Here is a 26822-nt window from a genome sequence, read left to right as displayed (position 1 = left end):
GTCAACATTGGATCATTCAGAGATCCTCACTGAACTTCTGGAGTTTGCTGCACTGAAAGTAAAGGGGCTGAATAATTTTGCACGCCCAATTTTTCAGTTTTTGATTTGTTAAAAAAGTTAGAAATATCCAATAAATGTCCTTCCACTTCATTATTGTGTCCCACTTGTTGTTGATTCTTCACAAAAAAATACAGTTTTATATCTTTATGTTTGAAGCCTGAAATCTGGCAAAAGGTCGCAAAGTTCAAGGGGGCCGAATACTTTCGCAAGGCACTGTATGTAGAGAAGGTAATGGATAACACATTGGTTAGTACAATATATTCTGGCAATATTATATGCACACAAAAACATTGTACTGTGCAATATAACTGTGCACCAGTCATATAACTTCTTCAATCAGTCAATACTGTATTGTACCCTTTCTCATGCAATTATCATCGGGAAAGGAATGTACAAAAATATAAAACGTAGAATAGAAAACTTTATTTTTAGCAACCATGGTCCACAAACCGACTTCCTCTAGAATGTCCTAGAATGGACCTAGTCAAGAAACAGACCTAGGCTGCATCCCGATTCTCCACCCTTCTCCCCAAGTGTGCACTTGCACATTCCCCATAATAGTGGTGGAATCTTACACCAATCCAGTGCTTTTAAATCCATGATGGTGCACACCTAGGGACGAGGGTGGAGAACTGGGATTCAACCATAGCCTGTGGTACGGGGTGTAGAGGCTAGGGGCCGTTTCTGGACAGGGGCATCTTTGTAATCTTTACATCAGACTCAAGTAGCCTACAGAATAGCCTAGCCTGCTCTTTCACATTATACAGTGCTTTCATAAAGTATTCACACCCCTAGACTATTTCCACATGTTGTTATGTTAAAACCTGAATTTAAAATGGATTCAATTGAGAATATGTTTACAGACAATATATTTTTCCATGAACACAGAATTAAATAGAACAGTAGAATGGAGATGATTACAGGATGCCCATCTTTTGTTATACAGTGACTTCAGAAAGTATTCACACCCCTTGACTTTTTCCACATTTTGTGTCACTGGCCTACACACACTATAACGTCAATGTGGAATGTTTTTAGAGTTTTTTTTACAAATTCATTATAAATGAAAATCTGAAATGTCTTGAGTCAATAAGTATTCAACCCCTTTGTTATGGCAAGCGTAAATAGGTTCAGGAGAAAATATTTGCTAAACAAGTTACATAATAAAGTTGCATTGGCTCACTCTGTGTGCAAGAATAGTGTTTAACATGATTTTGAGTGACTACCTCCTCTTTGTACCCCACACATACAGATAATTGTAAGGTCCCTCAGCCGAGCAGTGAATTTCAAATACAGATTCAAACACCAGGGAGGTTTTCCAATGCCTCAAAATAAGGGTACCTATTGGTAGATGGGTACAACAACAAAAAGCTAACATTGAATATCCCTTTGAGCATGGTGAACTTAATAATTACACTTTGGATGGTGTATCAATACACCCAGTTACTACAAAGATACAGGCATCCTTCCTAACTAAGTTGCCGGAGAGGAAGGAAATCGCTCAGGTATTACACCATGAGGCCAGCCAATGGTGACTTGAAAACAGTTACAGAGTTTAATGGCTGTGATAGGAGAAATGGAGGATGGATCAACAACCTTTTAGCAGGACAATAACCTAAAACACAAGGCCAAATATACACTGGAGTTGCTTACCAAGAAAGCATTGAATGTTCCTGAGTGGCCTACTTCCAGTTTTTACTTAATTACGCTTGAAAATCTATGGCTAGACTTAAATGGATGTTTAGCAATGATCAACAACCAACTTGACAGAGCTTGAAGAATTTTAAAAATAATGTATAAATATTGTACAATCCAGGTGTGCAAAGCTCGTAGAGACTTACAGCTGTAATCACTCCCATAGGTGATTCTAACATGTGATTGACTCAGGGGTGTGAATACTTATGTAAATTAGATATTTCTGTATTGTGTGTAGATGGGTGAGAGAGAAAACAAATCTATCTAATCCATTTTGAATTCAGGCTGTAACAAAACAATGTGGAATAGGTCAAGGGGTATGTAACACTCTGTCAGGATCTATCACTCAACACTGATTCATGGGATTGTAAAACTATTTTAGATTGTATCTTTTACTTAAACATATTTTTTTTTAAACTTCAGGTCAACAATAAAAACATCTCATAAAAATTTAAACAATTGGGTTGATCAGCATGACCAATTGCGAAATAGCTGGTATGGTATGGGCATTACATTATAAAGTTCCATCATAACATATTACAACATATTACATATGACAACAATATTGTTCTGTTAACCTCCCTCAATCCTTACTGATTTGCATAATTTTCACATTCCATGGAATGTGTTGTATTAAAACCATTGATTAAGACAGTACATTATCTATGCAACACTATTTTAATGCAGCAAAAAGTGCCTGGAGCTGTTACCATGCTATGGGAGACAGAGATCCAGGGTGAAGTTTCCCCCAGGTTCAGATCTGGGATAAGCTTCTCCTCCCCAATCCATTAGTGGGAAAATACAAAACTGAGCCAAGATCAGCGTCTAGGGGCAACTTCACCCTACACCAGAGAGAGACCTGGAGTGTCCGTTACAGCCAGTCAAAAAGGAGGCTAATTTGCACCTCTGTTCAGTGCCCTGTCCTCTACTCTCTCCTCGGGGGCCAGTCATCACAGTCCCTTGTTGTAGGTCACCACCTTGCAATCGGTTGCCATTGCGATCTCCGGCTCAAGCTGAGACACCTCTATCTGTTGAAGTTGAACCAGAGAAACATGTAAACACACAATACCCCTACCAACCGTCTGCAACACCTAATAGCCTGTCACAGTACCTCTAAATCCAGAACCTTTATCGTTCGTTCTTAATTACAAGAGAGACAAGTGAAGTGTGTCTGAGGTTAATTCCTCCCAGCTGTCCAGCCAGCCTCCAGGGATAGCAGCAGCAGTGGTACCTGAGACATCTGTGGGAATAGGCTGATGGCCAGGGGCAGGGAGAGGCTGAAGGTAGCCAGACACACCAGGCTGTGGATGGGCAGCAACAGCCTCCGATTCATCTGCAGCAATGGAAGTCTAACAGACAAGAAGGGAAGCACACATTTATTGAGTACAATCTCAACACTAATACAACATTTCTTACACATGATTACAAAATGATTACACCTCCACCCTTCCAAAAAATGAAATGCCACAGAATGTTAATATGGTGAAAACATTGTCCTATCCAGGACCCTATTTTTCAGGCTTTAGGTATTGGGATGACCATAACTCAACTGACACTATTCTGATATTAATGAAGGGACTAGACAAGGCAGTACACTAAATATTTCTGACCCATCTGACTTACTTTTCTAGGTAGGACATAATGATGGGAGGAAGGACAAATATTGGCATCGGGAGGACCACTCTGGTAAAGGCTGTCTCCATAATTGCCTGGGGGAAAGAACAATATTGTGCACATGCTTCAATTCAAAATATTGCAATATGTTGGATTAAATTCCCCCTCCCATGAGGTTTGAAGGATGCAGCATATGGACATATGAGGAAAAACACATAAATATGTTTATGTTTACTAATAATACATTTTAAAATAAACCTGTTCTTACTTTATTGAACCTCATATGAAGAATCATACTGACTTCAGTCACAGACAGACTATTCAGAAACTGATTCTCCACACATTAAAAATACACATTTTGCATCGAATATAAAATGTCGACATTTTGCAGACAAAATATTTTGCCAGGAACAGAGAACTAAATAGAACACTAGAATGGACATGATTACAAGATGGCCATCTTGGTCAGGGTATCTTTCATTCTAAATACTGATTGAATATGCTAAAACAATGAATTTGATATACAGTGCTTTCGGAAAGTATTCACGCACCTTGACTTTTCCACATTTTGTGTTACTGCCTGAATTTAAAATTGTCTGGCCTATACACAATACCCCATAATGTCAAAGTGGAATTATGTTTTCAGAATTTTGAGGGACAATTTTAAAGGTCCCTCAGTCGAGCAGTGAATGTTAAACACAGGTTGAATCTGTGTTTACAAAGACCAGGGAGGTTTTCCAATGCCTCGCAAAGAAGGGCACCCATTGGTAGATGGGTCAAAATAAAAAAGCAGACATTGAATATCCCTTTGAGAACGGTGAAGTTATTCATTACACTTTGAATTGTGTATTAATACACCCAGTCACTACAAAGATACAGGTGTCCTTCCTCACTCAGTTGCTGGAGAGGAAGGAAACCGCTCAGTGATTTCACAATGAGGCCAATGGTGACTTTAAAACAGTTTAATGGCCATGATAGGAGAAAACAGAATGGATAAACAACATTGTAGTTACAACACAATACTAACTTAAATGACAGAGTGAAAAGAAGGAAGCCTGCACAGAATACAAAATATTCAAAAAACATGCATCCTGTTTGCAATAAGGCACTAAAGTAAAACTGCAACAAATGTGGCAAAGAAAGTAACTTTATGTCCTGAATACAAAGTGTTATGTTTGGGGCAAATCCAACACATCGCTGAGTACCACTCTTCACATTTTAAAGCATGTTGGTGGCTGCATCATGTTATGGGTATGCTTGTCATCGAGTTTTTAAAAATAAAAATACATGGAATAGAGCTAGGGGAAATCCTAGAGGAAAACCTGTTTCAGTCTGCTTTCCCACAAACACTTGGAGATAAATTTACCTTTGAGCAGGACAATAACCTACAACACAAGGCCAAATATACAATGGAGTTGGTTACCAAGACAATATGGAATGTTCCTGAGTGGCCTAGTTACAGTCTTGACTTAAATCGTCTTGAAAATCTATGGCAAGACTTGAAAATGGCTGTCTATTAATGATCAACAACCAACTTGACAGAGCTTAAAGATTTTTTTTAAGAATAATGTACAAATATTGTCATAGTAGGGGCACCCCCTGAAAAATCTCAATTAAAAAAATATATTAATAAAAATATACAGTACCAGTCAACATTTTGGGCACACCTACTCATTCAAGGTTTTTTCTTTATTTGAACTATTTTCTACATTGTAGAATAACAGTGAAGACATTAAAACTATGAAATAACACATGCAATCATGTAGTAAGCATAAAAAGTGTTAAACAAATCAAAATATATTTGAGATTCTTCAAAATAGCCACCCTTTGCCTTGAAGACAGCTTTGAACACTCTTGGCATTCTCTCAACCACCTTCATGAGGTAGTCACCTGAAATGGATTTCAATTAACAGGTGTGCCTTCTTAATGCATTTCAGCCAATCAGTTGTGTTGTGACAAGGTAGGGTTGGTATACAGAAGATAGCCCTATTTGGTAAAAGACCAAGTCCATATTAGGAGCTGTTCTTGCCATAATTATTATTCTACAATGTAGAAAATAGTAAAAATAAAGAAAAATACTTGAATGAGTAGGTGTGTCAAAACTTTTGACTGATGCTGTATATTAGCGGACCGATTTAGCCGTTATTTTTCTGGCTTTAACACAACAAAATGTGGAATAAGTCAAGAGGTATGCATACTTTCGGAAGGCACTGTATCTGCACAGTATGTTTGATAGCTAGCGAGTGGAATGACTCCATTCATTTTCTCTCTGTGGCCAGGAAGGAAACAGTATTTTTATAAAGGCTTGTGCGAGAGGTCTCACTGATGACCAGCCACTCACATGTTTGGCAGCAATCTTTGAGGAGCCCAATATGTTCCCATTTTCGTCCAGCACGTTGACGCCCTCCGACAACTCATTGTGCCTCATGAGGCCCACGTTGCAAATGTTGGCACTGGCTGAGTAAGCAGAGAATACTGGTTGTGACAGTGGCAATGTCTGACATTCAGCTGAGATTGAGACCTACCCATTTGAATACTCTAAAAACGTATCTTTCCTTCCTCCCATTCTTGAAGTAATCACTGATCTGACACTACTAGACAACTAGAATAGTCAGATAGGTGCAGTGAAATGTTGATTTTTTTACAGGGTCAGCCATAGTAGTATGGAGCCCCTGGAGCAAATTGGGGTTAAGTGCCTTGCTCACAGGCACATCCGATTTTTCACCTTGTCAGCTCCAGATTTTGAACCACTGACTTTTCGGTTACTGGCCTGACGCTCTAACCGCTAGGCTACCTGCCGCCGACTACTTTAGGGATGGCAGGAAGGAAGGATGCATTTTAAGAGTATTCCAACAGGGCCAATGTATCTATTTCATCTTGATTTGTTTGGAGTATTCTGCTTCAGCATGTGAGGTCTATAGACAGGCCCTTAGTAAGCACATAGGTTTCATATTTACAACTGGGGAGAGCTTATAGTACAACCTTGACAATATTGAACAGAGATCTATGTAGTAGGAGGGTAGCTATTAGCTAGACATTGCTAATCATACAAAGCTTATAGAGAAGAAACCGGCAGCAAAGCTCTGCCTCCTCTGACACCAAATGTTTTGCAGCTCTTGTTAAAGGTGATTGATGCATTTATAGCAAAGCTCTATTAACAAAAAGGAGAAGACCTACATACAGGACAGACGGAGAATGAACCCAAAAGTAAACGCAATGCAGCCTATTCATTTGCACCTGTAGCTCATATTACTTTGTGACAAACTGATTTTAAATCAAGTCTAGATGTTCACATTAATACTATATTAATGTGTTTTTATTCAAATGATTTACGAATACTTACCCACAGCTGGGAAAGGGATGAGTCTCTGTATTATCATTCGGGTCGCTGGACTCAACCTGTTGGCTTTCTGAATCAGTACATTCAGTCCTACCTGAACAACACAGCACAAAGTTTAGGATACACTCTAAAACCACAGGAGGCTGCTGAGGGGAGGGCGGCTCATAATAATGGCTGGAATGGAATGGTATCAAACACATGGAAACCATGTATTTGATGTGTTCCATACTATTCCATTCATTCCGTTTCAGCCATCACTATGAGCCTGTCCTCCCCAATTAAGGTGCTATTGGCCGCCTGTGCTCTAAACCCATTTAACACGTTACATATAGCAGAAATAGGCCGAACAGAATCGCTGAAACTGAATATTCATTCCCATACATGTATAATAATCATCAACTGACCGCAAGAGAGACAGCACTGGTCACAGCTCCGAAGTAACCTTGAAGAAACGTGGATGTCGGTGTAGGCTAATATGAACAACAACACGAATGACTTAGTATCTCACAGCCTCTTACGTAAGGCTAACATTGGCTAAAATCACTCTCTTGAATACCAAAACCTTGAATGGAAAATGTACACTTTGACATCAGTCACATGTTCAAAACACTTTCTATACAGTACATCTGGGTGAGAATCAAGCCGTCTGGTGAGAATCAAGCCGTAAATAATATAGATGATCCTCTCATACACTACCTTGGTAGCATCATACACTACCTTAGTAGCATTGCGGTTTGAGTAGTTGACACAGGCATTGTGACTCTGGTTAAGCCACTGAAAGGAGAAAAAAAAAAGAAAAAAAAAGAAAAAAAAAACATTCTGTGAAATTCAATTACATCACTTTACCTCACTGGGAAGGAGAGCGTATCCAATGTGGATATTAACAACATGGGACCGTTATTGCTGAAAAGGTTGCTTGTAATGTCTTTACCTGCCAGAAAATGGTGGATACCACAGTCTGATTTGGAAGAAGAAGGCCCACAACCTAGATTAGGCCAGACAGGGAGACAATAGTGCAACTGCTCTAGTCTTGCAAGGTCTCCAGAATGACTGCTTCCCTCAAAACCAAAAAGTCAGTACAACCAACAGTGTATTATTAAACAAGTGACCATACCAGATGTTACACGTATTTACAGACACTAATCATCTTCAGGACAAAGTTGAATATTGTATCCATAGATACATATGAAATACAGTAATAATTTCATATAAGACTTACAATTGGTGTTCCAAATGGGACATAACCTGTTTAGATGCAAAAAAAGATATAAAATCAGGGTAAAAATTACCATTAACAAAATAAAAGTCACTCTGGTGAAAATCTTCACTTGGAAGTCATACCTGACATTCGAAAAGGCATGAAAATCTTCTCTCCTGTGTCAGGATGAATGATGGCCTACATTCAGATATGAGAAAGAGTGTGACATCATCATCATGCTTCCAAGAGGAGAGGGAAAATGTATGTATGGCAACACATACAGTTGAAGTTGGAAGTTTACATGCACTTAGGTTGGAGTTATTAAAAGTTTTTTTTTAAACCACTCCACAAATTTCTTATTAACAAACTATAGTTTTGGCAAGTCGGTTAGGACATCTACTTTGTGCATGACACAAGTAATTTTTCCAACAATTGTTTACAGACAGATTATTTCACTTATAATTAATTGTATCACAATTCCAGTGTGTCAGAAGTTTAGATCCATAAGTTGACTGTGCCTTTAAACAGCTTGAAAAATTCCAGAAAATGATGTCATGGTTTTAGAAGGTTCTGATAAATGATGTCAATTAGCCTGAGTCAATTGGAGGTGTACCTGTGGATGTAATTCAAGGCCTACCTTCAAACTCAGTGCCTCTTTGCTTGACATCATGGGAAAATCAAAAGAAATCAGCCAAGACCTCAGAAAAAAATGGTAGACCTCCACAAGTCTGGTTCATCCTTGGGATCAATTTCCAAACGCCTGAAGGTACCACATTCATCTGTACAAACAATAGTACGCAAGTATAAGCACCATGGGACCATGCCGCCATCATACCACTCAGTCTCCTAGAGATGAATGTACTTTGGTGCAAAAAGGGAAAATCAATCCCAGAACAACATCAAAGGACCTTGTGAAGATTCTGGAGGAAACAGGTACAAAAGTATCTATATGAGGACAAAGATCATACTTTTTCAAGAAATGTCCTCTGGTCTGATGAAACAAAAATATAACTGTTTGGCCATAATGATCATCGTTATGTTTGGAGGAAAAAGGGGGAAGCTTGCCAGCCAAAGAACACCATCACAACTGTGAAGCACAGTGGTGGCAGCATCATGTTGTGGGGGTGCTTTGCTGCAGGAGGGACTGGTGCACTTCACAAAATAGATGGCAACATGAGGGAGGAATATTATGTGGATATACTGAAGCAACATCTCAAGACATCAGTCAGGAAGCTAAAGCTTGGTCACAAATGGGTCTTCCAAATGGACAATGACCCCAAGCACACTTACAAAGTTGTGGCAAAATGGCTTAAGGACAACAAAGTCAAGGTATTCGAGTGGCCATCACAAAGCCCTGACCTCAATCCAATAGAACATGTGTGGGCAGAACTGAAAAAGTGTGTACGAGCAAGGAGGCCTTTACAAACCTGACTCAGTTACACCAGCTCTGTCAGGAGGAATGGGCCAAAATTCACCCAACTTATTGTGGGACGCTTGTGGAAGGCTACCCGAAATGTTTGACTCAAGTTAAACAATTTAAAGGCAATGCTACCAAATACTAAATGAGTGTATGTAAACTTCTGACTCACTGGGAATGTGATGAAATAAATAAAAGCTGAAAAAAATAATTATTACTATTATTCTGACATTTCACATTCTTAAAATAAAGTGGTGATCCTAACTGACCTAAGACAGGGAATTTTACTAGGGTTAAATGTCAGGATTTGTGAAGGTGTATGTAAACTTCCAACTTCCAACTTCAACTGTACATGGGGTCATGTATGAACAGACGTGTGCCACAACTTACCTGCGTGACCTTTTGGGCTTCCCATAGCTAAATAGTAAAAAAAACCCAGCTATGTCAGTTCAGCGCAGTGAGGGGAAATGCTGGGCAGCTGAATGTATGGAGTGTGTTACAGCTACACATTGAAAGTGTCATAAACATTATGCTTAAAATAAAATAACATTTTGGAAAAGTATATATTCTGTAACACTGACAAAGGAATTTCTGAAAAACAAAAAGCTAACCTGTAGATCAGAAACTCCAGGTGGTAGTTTTCCGTGTTTAAATTCATCCAGGAGCTTAATGCATTCTGTCAATCGTCTCTGGAGAGATAAGTAATTTGAGTCAACAAGATAATTAATAATAGGTAGGTTTCGAGTTAATGTGTTATCTCATAGAAGGAAATCGGGCATCTTTAGCCCAGTGGGCCTGTCCCAAAATTATTTTGGGCAGAATTAACAATGGGCTAACAATGGGGCCTTTGAGGGAAAAATGGGCTGGTGTATGAGAAATTTGTAGGTCAATTTCTGTTCCTAGTCCGACCCTGTGTTATCTGATTTGATTCCAGATCTAAAGTATTGGACGGTATTCTCCTGTTGCCACCATTCCCAAGTCTCATATACAAGTCTGGTCTCTTACAAAAACCAATTGCTGAAGTAGTAAAACAGTATGTGGATTGATGTTTTCGACTGTACCTTACCTCAGACACAAAGAGTGTGCTGGGGTCAATGATCTCTACAAAGTGTTTCAGCCGGCCAAGAAATGAACTCTGGAAAAGACAAAGCAAGTAGTTAATTCTTGATGAGCTAATGCAATACCAAATCTTAACACCCCATCTCTCTGTAAATAGGTAGCACACTTGTATGTGAGGGGGAATGAATGAGGGGGAAATCAGGAGAAAGAGGGAGAGAACATCTTCAATGGCTATGTACGTTATCAGTGGTGCACAGAGTGGGTGAGACCTCGCAGGAAAAAATTCAAACCACCCAATTCATTCCTTTATTGTATACCATTAACGATAGTAACTAAATTACTTGTGCACATCTTCAATAATCCAGTCCCACTCTAAACAAAATATAACTTTTAAGGCTCATTGAAGCCTTCATAAATCCTTCATAAGGCAAATATGGATGCCTCAGAAATCCTCCATAAGCAAATCACATGTTATGTGAAGGGTGACAAAAAGTTTATGCAACATTTTCCAAATTTCTATCAACCTTTACGTAGTATTATATTACTTACAAATGCTTTGTGAAGCTATGTAGGGCTTATGAATACTTTATGAATGCCTTAATACATTTTAGTCAGTATAGTATAGATTTTAGTATAGTCAGATGATCTTTAATAACGTGTTGTTTGTGGGTACCCAAATTCAACATTTAAATAACGAATCAACGTCTCAATTTCAAATGATGTGGATTGAAGGTAAGTGGTCAAACTGCTAACTGTTGTTTAGAGTTAAATTACTTGAAAATATTTGAGGGATACAAAGTAAGACAGAACAGATGTGTGGGTTGACTCTTAAGACACAGTGCACTTGAGCATGTTTTCGTCACCCCTCTTTCGCAGAGTCCTTCTTACTTGTTTACATTCATGCCTAGTGTCTCTTGGTATCTTTCCAATGTATAACTCTTATTCAGTGGTGTAAATTACTTAAGTAAAAACACTTTAAAATACTACTTCATTAATTTTTTGGGGTATCTGTACTTTACTTTTTATATTTGACAACTTTTACTTCACTACGTTCCTCCTATACATTTTCCCTGACACCCAAAAGTACTCGTTACATTTTGAATGGCTAGCAGCACAGGAATATTGTCAAATTCATGCACTTATCAAGAGAACATCCATGGTCATCCCTATTACCTTTAATCTGGCGGACTCCATGAACACAAATGCTTAGTTTTTTGGCAAATTATGTTGGAGTGTGAACCTGGCTATTCATAAATAAATGAAAACAAGAAAATGGTGCAGTCTGGTTTGCTTAATATAGGGAATTTTAAATGATTTATACTCACTCTCAATACTTAAGTATATTTTAGCTATTACATTTACTTTTGATACTTAAGTATATTTAAAACCAAATACCTTGAGACTTTTACTCAAGTAGTATTTTACTGGGTGACTTTCACTTTTACTTGAGTAATTCTCAATTAAGGCATCTTTACTTTTACTCAAGTATGACAGTTTGGATACTTTTTTCACCACTGCTCTTATTTTATATTTATTTTTAGAATGAGACATACACTACCGTTCAAAAGTTTGGGGTCACTTAGAAATGTCCGTGTTTTTGAAAGAAAAGCACATTTTATGTACATTAAAATAACATCAAATTGATCAGAAATACAGTGTAGACATTGTTAATGTTGTAAATGACTATTGTAGTTGGAAACGGCAGATTTTTTATGGAATATCTACATAGGTGTACAGAGGACCATTATCAGCAACCATTTCTCCTGTGTTCCAAAGGCACATTGTGTTAGCAAATCCAAGTTTATCATTTTAAAAGGCTAATTGATCATTAGAAAACCCTTTGGCAATTATGTTAGCACATCTGAAAACTGTTGTTCTGATTAAAGAAGCAATAAAACGGGCCTTCTTTAGTCTAGTTGAGTATCTGGAGCATCAGCATTTGTGTGTTCGATTACAGGCTCAAAACGGCCAGAAACAAAGAACTTTCTTCTGAAACTTGTCAGTCTATTCTTGTTCTGAGAAATGAAGGCTATTCCAAATTGACAAGAAACTGAAGATCAGGTACCGGCAGAGTTCCTCTGTCCAGTGTGTGTTCTTTATCCCCATCTTAATCTTTTCTTTTTATAGGCCAGTCTGAGATATGTATTTTTCTTTGCAACTCTGCCTAGAAGGCCAGCATCCCGTAGTTGCCTCTTCACTTCATTGAGGACTTGTGAGGCGTCTGTTTCTCAAACCACTCCACTTTCTATTCTGGTTAACGTCAGTTTGCTCTGTTCTGTGAAGGGAGTAGTATACAGCGTTGTACGAGATCTTCAGTTTCTTGGCAATTTCTCACATGGAATAGCCTTCATATATTAAATACACACACATAGAGTGGCAAGAAAAAGTATGTGAACCCTTTGGAAATTTCAAAGTGTAAATTACTAACTTCAGAAGCCTTTTTCATCCTCAAATACACTACAAGTTATCCATCAACAGGGTGATCAAATTAAGATGCCACCTCTGTACACATGGGCTGTGAAGACATTTATATATGGGTTGTGAGGACACTGAATAACAAAATGATACACATATTATGCAGAAGTCCAGGTTCTTACCACTGTATATATAAAAATCCTTGTCTAACTGTTCTGAACTTTAATGTATTTGTACATTTATGTGGGCCCCAGGAAGAGTAGCTGCTGCATGTGCAGTAGCTAATGGGGATCCTAATGAACTAAACTAAACTTGGTGGTTTTTCCCTTCCCCTTACTAGATGGGCCCGACCATACATTGTGAGCCAACAGTTTGAAAAGGCCTGATGGCAGTGCTTGCCAAGATTAAATTTGGCAAACCAGATGGACTGAAACATGGCAGCTTCAATCAGATGCCTTCAAGCCATGCATCACTTATGAAAGGCAGGAGACAAAAGGCAAGACAGGAGAGTTCGTCCCTCCATATTCATTATCTTTCCTACATTCAGTTTTAATTGAAAACAGACTCCTCCACCTCTAATGCCATGTAATTGTGAAGAATGCAGTAGCTACCGTTCTGTAAGTCTGTGTATCCTTTGGTTATTCAGTGTCCTCACAGCCCATATATAAATGTCTTCACAGCTCATGTGTACAGAGGTGGGATCTTAATTTGATCACCCTGTTGCTGGATAACTTGTGGTGTATTTGAGGATGAAAAAGGCTTCTGAAGTTAATAATTTACACTTTGAAATTTCAGACTTGATTTTACCTTACGAAAAATGTATCAACCCCTACAAAACTGTCCATTAATTATAACCCACAAATTAATTCTAATTTCCTGTTGATGCAGGATTGTTTTTCTGCTGTAGCAAACTGGCTCAAATTAAGTTCCTGCATCTGCAGCGCTGCAGTAGCTCCAGTTTTGTCTGGGAGAAGAGCACAGGCTCCATGTGAGAAGACTGTTTTAATTATGCATGTGCTTCAGTTCTCCAGAGAATACACAACACACAGCTAGCAGAGATGTATCACGGGCAGCAGCAAAAGGAGTCAGTGAGATTCAAGACCTGGCCTAATTTTAACTGGTGTGATGCAACGAACTGAACATTTTACTGCATATGCCTTTTTTTTACCGTAAGCCAACCTGTGCTGAAGATTTTTGGGCCACAAAATATGGACGGATGCTCTATTCGTGAAACAATGAAACCTTCCATCACCCATTGATAAATGCAGCGTTTGACATCATATGACTGGAGGCTTGTAATGATAAAAATCAAAATTGCTATTGCAGGATGATTCAATGTTTCACATGAACAAAATTATTTTGGTTAGGCAATTGCATCAGAGGTTGCGAAATGAAGGTCTAAATACACTTAAGCCTCTTGGAGCTGTGAGAAGAGACTCACAATAGCCTGTGTAAATTACTATCTTTTCAAGTATCAAGTTCATTAGTCTTATGTACGGGATACACATGGTATACATCGTCCTACGGAATTCTTACTTGCAGGTTCCTTCCCGACAATGCAACAATAAGAAATAAGAAAACAAAGTAATGGCTCAGTAGAATAAACATTTTAGCATAGGTATAATAAAGGAAGGCACAATTTTGTCCAATATTTACACATGTTTTGTGAAAGGGGGGATTGTGTGTGTGTGTGTGTGTGTAACGGTTTTCTTTAGGTGAAGGAGAGGCGGACCAAAATGCAGCGTGGTGGTTATTCATGATTCTTTAATCCAAGAAAACTATACATGAATAAACTAACAAAAACAATAAACGTGAGAAAACCTAAACAGCCTATCTGGTGACAACAAACACAAAGACAGGAACAATCACCCACGAAACACTCAAAGAATATGGCTGCCTAAATATGGTTCCCAATCAGAGACAACGATAAACACCTGCCTCTGATTGAGAACCACTCCAGACAGCTATAGACTTACCTAGAAAACCCCACTAAGCCACAATCACAATACGTACGAAAAAACCCCAAGACAAAACACACCACATACAAAACTCATGTCACACCCTGGCCTGACCAAATTAATAAAGAAAACACAAAATACTAAGACCAGGGCGTAACAGAACCCCCCCCCCCCCCGCCAGTCAGCGGTGCGGACTCCCGACCGCACAACTAAACCCATAGGGGAGGGTCCGGGTGGGCGTCTGTCCATGGTGGCGGCTCCGGCGTGGGACGTGAACCCCACTCTCCAACAAAGTCTTAGTCCCTTTGCCTTGCGTCCTTAGATAGGCGATCCTCGCCGCCGACCTTGGCCTAGTAGTCCTCACCAAGGGCCCCACTGGACTGAGGGGTAGCTCGGGACTGAGGGGTAGCTCGGGACTGAGGGGTAGCTCGGCACTGAGAGGAAGCTCAGCACTGAGAGGAAGCTCAGGCAGGTAGTTGGCTATGGCAGATCCTGGCTGGCTGGCAGTTCTGGCAGATCCTGGCTGACTGGCGGATCCTGGCTGAATGGCGGATCCTGGCTGAATAGCGGATCTGGAAGATCCTGGCTGACTGGCAGCTCTGGCTGCTCCATGCTGACTGGCAGCTCTGGCTGCTCCATGCTGACTGGCAGCTCTGGCTGCTCCATGCTGACTGGCTGCTCCATGCTGACTGGCGGCTCTGGCTGCTCCATGCTGACTGGCGGCTCTGGCTGCTCCATGCTGACTGGCGGCTCTGGCTGCTCCATGCTGACTGGCGGCTCTGGCTGCTCCATGCTGACTGGCGGCTCTGGCTGCTCCATGCTGACTGGCGGCTCTGGCTGCTCCATGCTGACTGGCAGCTCTGGCTGCTCCATGCTGACTGGCTGCTCCATGCTGACTGGCGGCTCTGGCTGCTCCATGCTGACTGGCGGCTCTGGCTGCTCCATGCTGACTGGCGGCTCTGGCTGCTCCATGCTGACTGGCGGCTCTGGCTGCTCCATGCTGACTGGCGGCTCTGGCTGCTCCATGCTGACTGGCGGCTCTGGCGGCTCCATGCAGACTGGCAGCTCTGGCGGCTCCTTGCAGACTGGCAGCTCTGGCGGCTCTTGCAGACTGGCAGCTCTGGCGGGCATCCTGCAGACTGGCAGCTCTGGCAGCTCCTTGCAGACTGGCAGCTCCTTGCAGACTGGCAGCTCCTTGCAGACTGGCAGCTCCTTGCAGACTGGCAGCTCTGGACAGGCGGGAGACTCCAGCAGCGCTGTAGAGGCGGAAGGCTCTGGCGGCGCTAAACAGGCGGGAGACTCCGGCAGCACTGGAGAGGAGGAAGGCTCCGACTGCGCTGAACAGGCGGGAGACTCCGGCAGCGCTGGAGAGGAGGAAGGCTCTGGCAGCGCTGGACAGGCGAGGCGCACTGTAGGCCTGATGCGTGGTGCTGGCACTGGTGGTACAGGGCCGAGAACATGCACAGGAAGCCTGGTGCGGGGAGCTGCCACCGGAGGGCTGATGCGTGGAGGTGGTACTGGATAGACCGGACCGTGCAGGCGCACTGGAGCTCTTGAGCACCGAGCCTGCCCAACCTTACCTGGTTGAATACTCCCGGTCGCCCTGCCAGTGCGGCGAGGTGGAATAGCCCGCACTGGGCTATGCAGGCGAACCGGGGACACCGAGCGCAAGGCTGGTGCCATGTAAGCCGGCCCAAGGAGACGCACTGGGGACCAGATGCGTAGAGCCGGCTTCATGGCACTTGGCTCGATGCTCACTCTAGCCCGGCTGATACGCGGAGCTGGAATGTACCGCACCGGGCTATGCACCCGCACTGGAGACACCGTGCGCACCACAGCATAACACGGTGCCTGCCCAGTCTCTCTAGCCCCCCGGTAAGCACAGGAAGTTTGCGCAGGTCTCCTACCTGGCGTAGCCATACTCCCTGTGAGCCCCCCCCCAACAAATTTTTGGGGCTGACTCCCGGGCTTCCTTCCACGCCGCCGTGTTCGTTTCTCCAACTCCATTCTCCTATAACCTTCCTCGCACTGCTCCAGCGAATCCCAGGCGGGCTCCGGCACTCTCCCTGGGTCGACCACCCACCTGTCTATTTCCTCCCAAGTAGTATAGTCCATATTCTTGCCGTCCAAAACGTCCTCCCATGTCCATTCCTCCTTTCGCTGCTCCTGCTGCCGCTGCCTGTCACCACGCCGCTTGGTCCTGTTGTGGTGGGTGATTCTGTAACGGTTTTCTTGTGGTGAAGGAGAGTCGGACCAAAATGCAGCGTGGTTTTTATTCATGGTTCTTTAATGAAGAAACTACACAAAACTAACAAAAATAACAAAACAATAATCATGAGAAAACCTAACAGCCTATCTGGTGACAGGAACAATCACCCACGAAACACTCAAAGAATATGGCTGCCTAAATATGGTTCCCAATCAGAGACAACGATAAACACCTGCCTCTGATTGAGAACCACTCCAGACAGGCATAGACTATGCTAGATAACCATACTAAGCCACAAACCCAATACCTAACAAAAACCCCAAGACAAAACACACCACATAAATAAACCCATGTCACACCCTGGCCTGACCAAAATAATAAAGAAAACACAAAATACTAAGACCAGGGCTTGACAGTGTGTATCATAGTGCTGAGTGATTGGTGTTTTTTGAAGTCGATTCGGTGTCGGTTGGTTTTTGATCTCGCTACTTTTTTTCAACATTAAATGCACTAAGTCCCGTGATGGTAGTGACTGCCCATTACTGCTTATCACTTATTAACTCCAGTTTAATTTATTCACAGTACTTTAAAATATTTAAATTGTGTATATTACATTTGTTTTATTTGATGACTTTATTATCTAATTCCAAGTCATCATCTCTATAGAGCTGCTAGCTATGCTGTCTGACAAAAATCACAATTTTAGTAGTTCTTCAATGTAAATAAGGCATACTTTTATGACTGCTGAATACCATCTATTAATCACATAGATAATGTATTTTCAGGTAAAGATACTTCATGAAGCAAATACTCTCTAACCACTTATTATACCTCAGTGTCTATCCCTCTCGATCACGCATTCTGTCTCTTTTACATAGCAGGCGTAAAAGAAACACAGAACGGACAAGTAGACACGCAATGGATTATGGTCATTGTAATTAATTACCACATTTTCTGTGCAAAAATATGTAGAATATAGGCCTATTGGAATCTACAACTCCCTACTACATCACACAGTTCTGGTTTGATCTGATATATCTCTAGAGAAGCTTTCCAATTGACATTTTGGTTAATAGCACTAGTGTTGCGCGTGTGTGTGTGTGTGTGTGTGTGTGTGTGTGTGTGTGTGTGTGTGTTATGCAGGGTTGGGTAGGTTACGTTCTAAATGTAATCTTCTACAGTTATTAATTACCTGTCCAAAACTGTAATCAGTAATAACTTGTAATCTGATTACTTTCAGGTACTTTTAGATCACTTTCCCCTTATGAGGCTCAGGTTAGTAGCTGGCACAGCCACAAAGTCATACTATTTGATTTTAAACCTAACCTTAACCACACTGCTAACCCCAATGCCTAACTATAACCTTAAATTAATACCAAAAATACTTTTACAATATAGCTTATTTTGATTTTGCAGTTGGCCCAACTAACAGAAATCGCTCAGTTCTGCCTTTATCATGGAGGACTGATTGGGCTCATTGCTTTGAGTTGAAAAATAAATGCTGCTCTCTGAATGGCATGCTTGAACACCGAAAAAGTGCTATTTGCACATGAAAAACAAAATGGTAATTTTCCATTAAGAAAATAAAAAGCCCCACTCCTGGTCTTCTTAAAATTAAAAGTGTTTTTGACAGCATGGAACTCAAACTTTCATTCCATAGCCTGGGATCCGGACTATGCAGCTGTTGCAACAGCGTATTTTTCACTGGCTGTCCACCGGAGGCATATTCATTACTCTGCTTCTGATGCAAAACATTTCTTAAACAGAAGCAAACGGAATGAAACGAGAAGGGACCTACCTGAATTTGTTCAATAGAAACTCTTGTTTTGCTCTTCTTGCTTCCGTGTGATTCTTAAACTGTAAACGGTTTCTCTAATAAATATACCCCTGGTCGCAAAAACAATGATTGATGGGCAGCTTAAAAACTTCTTCAATTCAACCAATTGGGTTAAAATACACATACATTTGTGAACAGCAATCCACAACAACCACTATGAGAGCAGCAGTGTGATTCACATCAATGTGCTATGTAGTCTAGATATCAATAATAAGAGATATCAGTATCGTCCGTCCGTCCGTTGGTTACGTACCACGGCTGTAGTCCTTATCTCCAAACGTTTATTCAAGTAGGATTATCTTTGGATGCCGACAGCGGTCGCACCATTGGAATACAAAGCTTTTGGACTGTAGCCTACAAAAGCCTAATCCTTGTCTTTTCCCGCGATCCATTAAACACATTTGGTGCGTCGTCATAGTGGTCTTTGATTTGTGGTTAGACTCGCTCAGGCAGAACAAACTTAAAACATGCGCCTTTTTTTAAAATGCTGATTGGAATGTCATTGAGAAAACAGAAAGGTGTCCCCAAAATAATTCTGAATTTAAAAGTTATCCTCAAAGTAATAATCTAGTTTTTCAAAAATATCTGTAATCTGATTACAATATTTTAGCTGGTAATGAATTGCAGTTAGTTTTCTTTGTAATCCGTTACACCCTAACCCTGGTGCTGAGGTGCGGAAAGTCAGTGCAAGTGGTCATTCTAGTGGCTTGTAAATGGAAACTGTCTCTGAGCATGTTGGCATCAGACCTCATGAGCCGATACAGTCTGCCCAATGGTAAGGGAGTGAATAGCTCATGGCTGGGGTGTGTGGGTCCTTGATGCTGCAGGCCTTTCTCAGGCACCATTTCGAGTAGATGTCCTGGATGGGTGGGAGCACAGTCCCAGTGATGTACACAGATGTCTTCACCACCCACTGGAGGGCCATGTGGCTGTGGATGGAGCAATTCCCGTATCAGGCCGTGATGCAACTGGTCAGAACCCTCTATATTTTGAAGAGGTAGTATTTGGAGAGGACTGGGTGGCATTCCGATTTTCTTCAGCTGGATGTAGAGACGCAGTTGCACCCTCTTGACAAGAGTGGTGGTGTTGTTGGTCCATGTCAAGTCCTCGTGAGGTGGACGCCAAGGAACATAAAACTGCTGACTCTCTCTACTGCAGTCCCGTTGATGTGGATCGGGGCATGTTACCTCCTCTGCTTCCTGAAGTCAACAATCAACTCCTTGGTTTTGCTGAAGTTGAGGGAGAGGTTGTTGTCCTGGCACCACAATGCCAGTTCACATACCTTCCCCTATAAGCTGACTCATCGTTGTTGGTTATCAGGCCTACAACCATGGTGTCATCAGCAAACTTGATGGAGTTGTGTCATTCAAAACGACTCAGTTGTGGGTGAACAAAGGGTACAGCATGGAGATAACAATAGTGTTGAATGCTGAACTGTAGTCAATAAACAGCATTCTCACATACAGTGCATTCCGAAAGTATTCAGACTAGGGATGCACAATATATCGGGTGAGCATATCGGAATCGGCCGATATTAGTGGTACGCGCAATGTCCAACCTCAAAATATAAAATCAGTCAATTGAAATAAATTCATTAGGGCCTAATCTATGGATTTCACATGACTGGGCAGGGGCACAGCCATGAGTGGTCCAGGGAAGGGCATAGTCTGTCTAAAGGTAGACAGACCATTAATCTGGCACACATTGCAACAGGATGACCCAGATTCTTAGGAGCTGAACTATCTGATGTTTGCCTGGCTATCCAAACTCCTTGCTCAAGCCGAACACTACGCAACGCCCATGGAGGATAGTTTCTTCTTCGCAATGAGTCTGGATTGTCCCAATCGGTATTAGATAGAACGTTGAGGTCCCGCTTCCTATGGTGAAAACAACCGGTGGTTACCCCATTGGCTACGTGTAGCCTAATTGGACACCGGGTCCCCACATTTCCCATGCAGAATAGCCTGAAGCCACAGGGCTCTTCTTGCTGGCTCTATTTCCCTATGTGGGAGCATTGCGAACCATAGGTCGGGATTTTTGACCTGGTTACATTGAACAAGACAGCAGCTTTTCGGTATGTTTTGTTATTTCTGTGTAACAAAAAATCTACAGAGAAGTTGGCTCTTTTACAATGCAAGTCAATGGGAAAGAATGTTTGCTTTCTCCAATTTGGGGGAGTAGTCAAGGGGAATTCCTTCTTATGACCTGAATGCCTCCCTGACGATTTCTAGAATGCAAACACATTCTAACCGTTCTGATTGGTCCCAGCAATCGGTGGGTTGGGCCAGAGCCAGAACACAAATGGGTAAAGCGTCATTTAAAAATGTAATTAGCTTTGATAATCTGATTGGTTACAGATTATTCAATCACTGATGACTTTGTTTTGTACAACACCCCTCACCTCAAACATAGCGCAGCAGAATCATTTAGTTTGGGTCATTAGAAGAGGCATATTTAAATGGTTGGAAGTAGGGATGCACGATATATCGGTGAACATATCGGAATCGGAAGATATTAGCTAAAAATGCCAACATCAGTATCGATGTCTAGTTTAACGCCGATGTGGAAAACTGATGTCAAAGCTGACGTGTATACATATATAACGTGGGTACATGAAGTAATGACGCCACGTAAAATTTTGCGCTATAAATGCAACACAGCATTCCTAAACAAGCCTGCAATGTCTGCTATTTGGATCGAGCAGTCAACAAGTCGAGCAGTCATTTGAAAGAGTAACAAAATTTCAGCGAGACAACTCAAAGGCGAAATCCATTAAAGCCAAGATAATGGAATTCATTGCCCTTGACAATTAACCGTTCTCTGTCGTGGGTGATGTTGGCTTTCGCCGACTGGTTGAGCATCGGTACACACTACCAAGTGTTCTATTTTTCAGATGTTGCCCTACCAGAGGTACACAGTAATAGCATCACTGCTATTAGCTTCACGACATACATACTATGGAACGCCATTTAGTTCTTTGCGTGTCAAAAAAAGATACAGTAGCACTGGCAAAGCTGTACAAAAAAAGTCTGCAAACAAGCAAACACCGGCCACGAACGATGTGTTTATAATACCACGTTGGTAATAAAGTATAATTTGTTCGACCGCAACTTCTGAGGTAGCTAGCTTTAGCAACTTAACCCTGTTGCCCAAAGCTAACGTTATAAGCAGCCGGCTAGCTTCATCTGGCTAATGAGGCGTGGCCGGACCATGTCATGTGTTGTGAAGCTAGCCACAAAAAGGATTAGGCACAATAGTGGAATTTGCGGTTTTCCGTCAAAATAAAAGTACATAATTGACAGTGATGCAAATGAATACAAATAGTAAAATTATGCCATACTTTTATTTTGAAGGCTAACTGCAAAGTCCACTGTTGTGGCTAATCCTTATTGTGGCTAGCTTCACATAGATGGGTCCGACCATTAATCAAATAAAAACTGAATTATAAATTTGAGTTATTTTAGACGATGACACATAGTTAGCTAGCTAACTTTAGCTACTGAAACAGATTGTCGTTTTGCTATGTTTTTGGGGAAGAACATTGTTTGCATCCATGAGCTAGCTAGCTTTTTTTATGACCAGCACTGTAGGTGCGCGAGACATCATAGCATACGTATCGATGAATCGTTGTGACATATGAAATACAAGTGATAGTTATTACACATTGATTACACTACGTAAAAAAATGTAGGAATGAGTTAAATTATTATGTGACGTGCCGTCATATTCAGGTCCTGATTGGTCAACAAGCTTATTTGACAAGTCAAATAGTGTTAAAGAGTATATTTTTTGACACGCAAAGACCCAAACGCCGTTCCATAGAAATCCTGGTTGAGAATGAAACAACTGAACAACTGATCAACGAAACAGCACAGCAAGTAAGTGAAAAAAAAAAAATTTTGATGATGTTTTACTGGTAATGGGAACATACGTAAATGCCAACAAAATAGGTTTTTGGTCATTGTGGTGTGTGTAATCTTTATTTAACTAGGCAAGTTGGTTACGAACAAAAAGCCCATTTCAGACGACGCTGGGCCAATTGTGCGCCGCCCTATGGGAATCACGGCCGGATGTGATACAGCTTGGATTCGAACCAGGGACTGTAGTGACGCCTCTTGTGTGTTAACTATTTAAACTGTATTAGAATGCTTAAAAAGCCACTAAAATGTTAAATATCAATTAGCTTTATCGGTATCAGGTTTTTTTTGGCAAGGAAAATAAGTATTGGCCAAAAATGTCATATTGGTGCATCACTAGTTGGAAGGAACACATTGTTTTTAAACAAAGTGATGAGGCCTACATAAATTCTTACTTGTCACTTTTTTATCCCTCATGAAGGTTTCAGATTATGCCGAGAGATAAAAAGGCGCAAAGAGATAAAAATAATCCGGATGTCACATAAAAAGTCATAATAAAGCTATTCAATTATATTTAGGCTGTTCTATATGCCTATTCAGTGCAGTCTACTCAAGTGTAATAAAGAACCTGAAAAAAATCTAGAACATTTTGCCAATTTTTCTTTAAGTAAGACTAATGCTGATTTACAGATCAGGCACGCAAAACGCCATTATTAGGACCATAGGATGTTCGCAAAGTATTTTAGCCTCAGCATTTAGCTACAGTGGGGCGGCCAACCCCGCTATCATCTCCGAAACACATCCCCACCCCTCGTTTTCGCTACTTGTTAATTTCAAGAAAGTAGGATACTTTCTTGCATTTGCGCAGAACATAAACAGTATGGCACTACAAAGATTTTACAAACATGTATCGATCGGACATCAGAGGCAACTTTTGTACAAAGTCACAAGCAGCGAGCATAATGATGTGATCGCAGGCAGAGGTCGGATCTATAGTGTTTTTTGTGCACTCGTAGAGATACCAAACAATGGGAATAATGATACAAAAAAGTCAAAAAATATGCTTTACCTGATCATATCGAGGTTTTCCAAGCTGGAATGCAGGACAGGCTGCAGATTCCGCCATGAGAACGGATAAGTATTTGTTTATAAATAAAGTCAGTCATGAAACGGGATTTTTAAGTAGTGAACTGGCTATACTCCGTGAAACTAGAGAAGCAATTAATCGCAATGTTATTTGGGAGGTGTAGTTTCTGTCATCTCCAGTTACACAGCGAAAGTTATACAAGATGACTACACATACCAAATAATTGATCAGTTGAAAATAGGTTGCATAACTGTTTTTGTGTTATGGCAGAGAGGAAGAGGCGAAGCGAGAGGTTTTACTTCACCCAAAATCTGTCCATGAAAATAAGGGACACACTCTTTCCACTGCATTTCGCCTGGTGTGCAAGGACTGCACGGCGTGCGTCCACGTTGCGTCCACGTTCAACCAAGAACCCTCGATGTGTAACGTAAACTCGTACATCGCCTTGGTCCGTACAATTGCCCTTCTTTTAGCTCCCCAAAAACGTAATACCTCCAGATCAACTGTAATGTCAATACCATTGTAAAGCACAATTTCTCCCCTTTCCAACATAATCAATTACATGACCTAAACGCTGCCCGTTTCTGCATAATTCAAGCAGGCAATGAGCCCTGTTGGGTCTTTTTTTTAAATGGCGGGTGGGGAAGCGAAACTAATGCGTGACAGTGAGAAGGAGAGATGGTTGTGTGGGAAAAAATGCTTTTTTTCACTGGATTTGTCCAACTTATCACCTTATCGCCTCTAAAATGTAAATAAAACACTATAAAGAGTTTATATAATGTGTCATTACATACCCATTTGAAGGTTGTCTCAAATTTGAATTGGGTTTTTAGGGTGGTGCTAAAGTGATCTTAGAAGTAAACAGCGGCTTTGAGAATGATGATCTCATTTAATGATGACGCAAAAAATTACTAGGTATCCCCCCTTACCCCCGTCACTGTCCATTTTTTAGTTTTTAAAGGATGATAGAAGTGCTACACCTGGAGGATAGAGACTGTAAGACAGAAATAGTTGCTTTATGCGTGTTGTACGTTATGACATGACACGTCAAGATGTAACGGAGGGTCAGTTTTTTAAACTTTTCTCCAATACTATAGAGCCATTACCATGTTGATCAACGCTTGAATAGAAACCTAGTTCACACCCCTGATTTTGACATCAACACAGTCACTACAGTCCCATTAGTTTTCTTTGTAGCCTCATTTGAATGTTGCGGTTGCGCACATTTGTACGGAATGGGGTGAGTTTACATTAATGTCTAGCAAACCAAAAATACCAATTCCGCTATCAAGCCAATATACTAGTTTACCTGAATGAAATAGGCCAAAATTAAACTGATTAAACTAGATTGAATCTCATTTAACATGCAATAATACCTATAGGCTACTGTCAATCACTGACTGAGATTAATTACACTAAATGTCCAAAAGTATGTGGACATCTGCTCGTCGAATATCTCATTCCAAAATCATGGGCATTAATATAGAGTTGGTCTCCCGTTTGCTGCTATAACAGCCTCTTCTGTGAAGGCTTTCCACTAGATGTTGGAATATTGCTACGGGGACTTGCTTCCATTCAGCCACGAGCATTAGTGAGGTTGGGCGATTGGCCTGGCTTGCAGTCTGTGTTCCAATTCATCCAGAATGTGTTCAATGGGGTTGAGGTCAGGACTCTGTACAGGCCAGTCAAGCTCTCACACACCGATCTCGACAAACCATTTCTGTATGGACCTAGCTTTGTGCACAGGGGCGTTGTCATGCTGAAACAGGGAAGGGCCTTCCCCAAACTTTTGCCACAAAGTTGGAAGCACAGAATCGTCTAGAATGTCATTGTATGCTGTAGCTTTAAGAACTTCACTGGAACTAAGGGGCCTAGTCCTGAAAAACTGCCCCAGATCATTGTTCCTCCTCCATCAAACTTTACATTTGGCACTATGCATTCTGGCAGGTAGCGTTCTCCTGGCATACGGCAAACCCAGATTCATCCGTCGGACTGCCAGATGGTGAAGCATGATTCATCACTCCAGAGAAGTGTTTTCACTGCTCCAGAGTCCAATGGCGGCAAGCATTACTCCACTCCAGTCTACGCTTGGCATGGAAACTTATTTCATGAAACTCCCGACGAACAGTTTCTGTTCTTGTGCTGACATTGCCTCTGTGCTGACGTGGCTTCCAGAGACAGTTTGGAACTTGGTAGTGAGTGTTGCAACTGAGGACAAACGATTTTTACACGCTACGAGCTTCAGCACTTGGTGGTCCCGTTCTGTGAGCTTGTGTGGACTACCTCTTCGAGCCATTGTTGTTCCTAGATGTTTCCACTTCATAATAACACCGCTTACAGTTGACCGAGGCAGCTCTATAAGGGCAGAAATTTGAATAACTGACTTGTTGGAAAGGTGGTATCCTATGACAGTGGCACATTGAAAGTCACTGAGCTCTACAGTAAGGTAATTTTTATTGTGTTTTTAGTTAACTAGGCAAGTCAGTTAAGAACAAATTCATATTTTCAATGAAAGCCTACCAGGGAACGGTGGGTTAACTGCCTTGTTCAGGGACAGAATGACAGATTTTTACCTTGTCAGCTCGGGGATTCGAGCCAGCAATCTTTCGGTTACTGGCCCAATGCTCTAACCACTAGGCTATCTGCCATTCTACTGTCAATTTTTGTCTATGGTAATTGCAAGGCTGAGTGCTCCATTTTATACACCTGTCAGCAACGGGTGTGGCTGAAATAGCCAAATCCACTAATTTAACGGAGTGTCCACATACTTTTCTATATATAGTGTATTTGTGTTTAGATGAACAAGATCAGAGCTACCCTTTCCCGCTAGCTTTAGAGTGACTGTGATGTACTCTAAACTATAAAAAATGCTAACCAATCCTCCAGGTCAGTATGATCAATGATTATGCCTAATATGCTTTATATTACTTTGCATGAATGACACAGTATCTCTCAAATTTAAACAATAAGAAATTCCAATACAAAATCATTTGTTTAGCTTCTTTCTATACTGTTGCTGCATGAAATAGCAAACAGAACGTGAATTAGAAGATGACATTTGTTTACTTAATCTTTG

At 41.2% G+C, this 26822-nt stretch overlaps 1 protein-coding gene across 2 annotated transcripts; it reads right to left on the bottom strand.

Annotated features, from left to right (window-relative positions):
- Window positions 1–461: 461 nt before the first annotated feature.
- LOC110537868 (sideroflexin-5) lies at window positions 462–24166 on the bottom strand. 2 transcript variants are annotated; one of them, XM_021624301.2, is made up of 14 exons: window positions 23729–24166; window positions 10391–10459; window positions 9936–10013; window positions 9715–9741; window positions 8051–8105; window positions 7929–7954; window positions 7641–7694; window positions 7406–7483; window positions 7114–7179; window positions 6713–6803; window positions 5711–5826; window positions 3379–3464; window positions 2987–3104; window positions 462–2783 (listed from the first exon to the last, which is right to left on the bottom strand). In XM_021624301.2, the coding sequence occupies exons 1-14, from the start codon at window positions 23783–23785 to the stop codon at window positions 2706–2708; spliced, it is 999 nt and encodes a 332-aa protein (XP_021479976.1). In that variant the 5' UTR covers window positions 23786–24166; the 3' UTR covers window positions 462–2705. The 2 variants fall into 2 exon arrangements, with proteins under 2 accessions (XP_021479976.1, XP_021479977.1); XM_021624302.2 differs by having other exon boundaries at window positions 2568–2783; window positions 7427–7483; window positions 23729–24161.
- Between the last annotated feature and the right edge of the window lie 2656 nt (window positions 24167–26822).

The sequence above is a fragment of the Oncorhynchus mykiss genome, chromosome 12 (assembly GCF_013265735.2).
Source record: "Oncorhynchus mykiss isolate Arlee chromosome 12, USDA_OmykA_1.1, whole genome shotgun sequence".
In the NCBI taxonomy this organism is placed as follows: domain Eukaryota; kingdom Metazoa; phylum Chordata; class Actinopteri; order Salmoniformes; family Salmonidae; genus Oncorhynchus; species Oncorhynchus mykiss.
The sequence above is the reverse complement of the archived record's forward strand: the minus strand, read 5'-3'. Positions and strand labels throughout refer to the sequence as shown.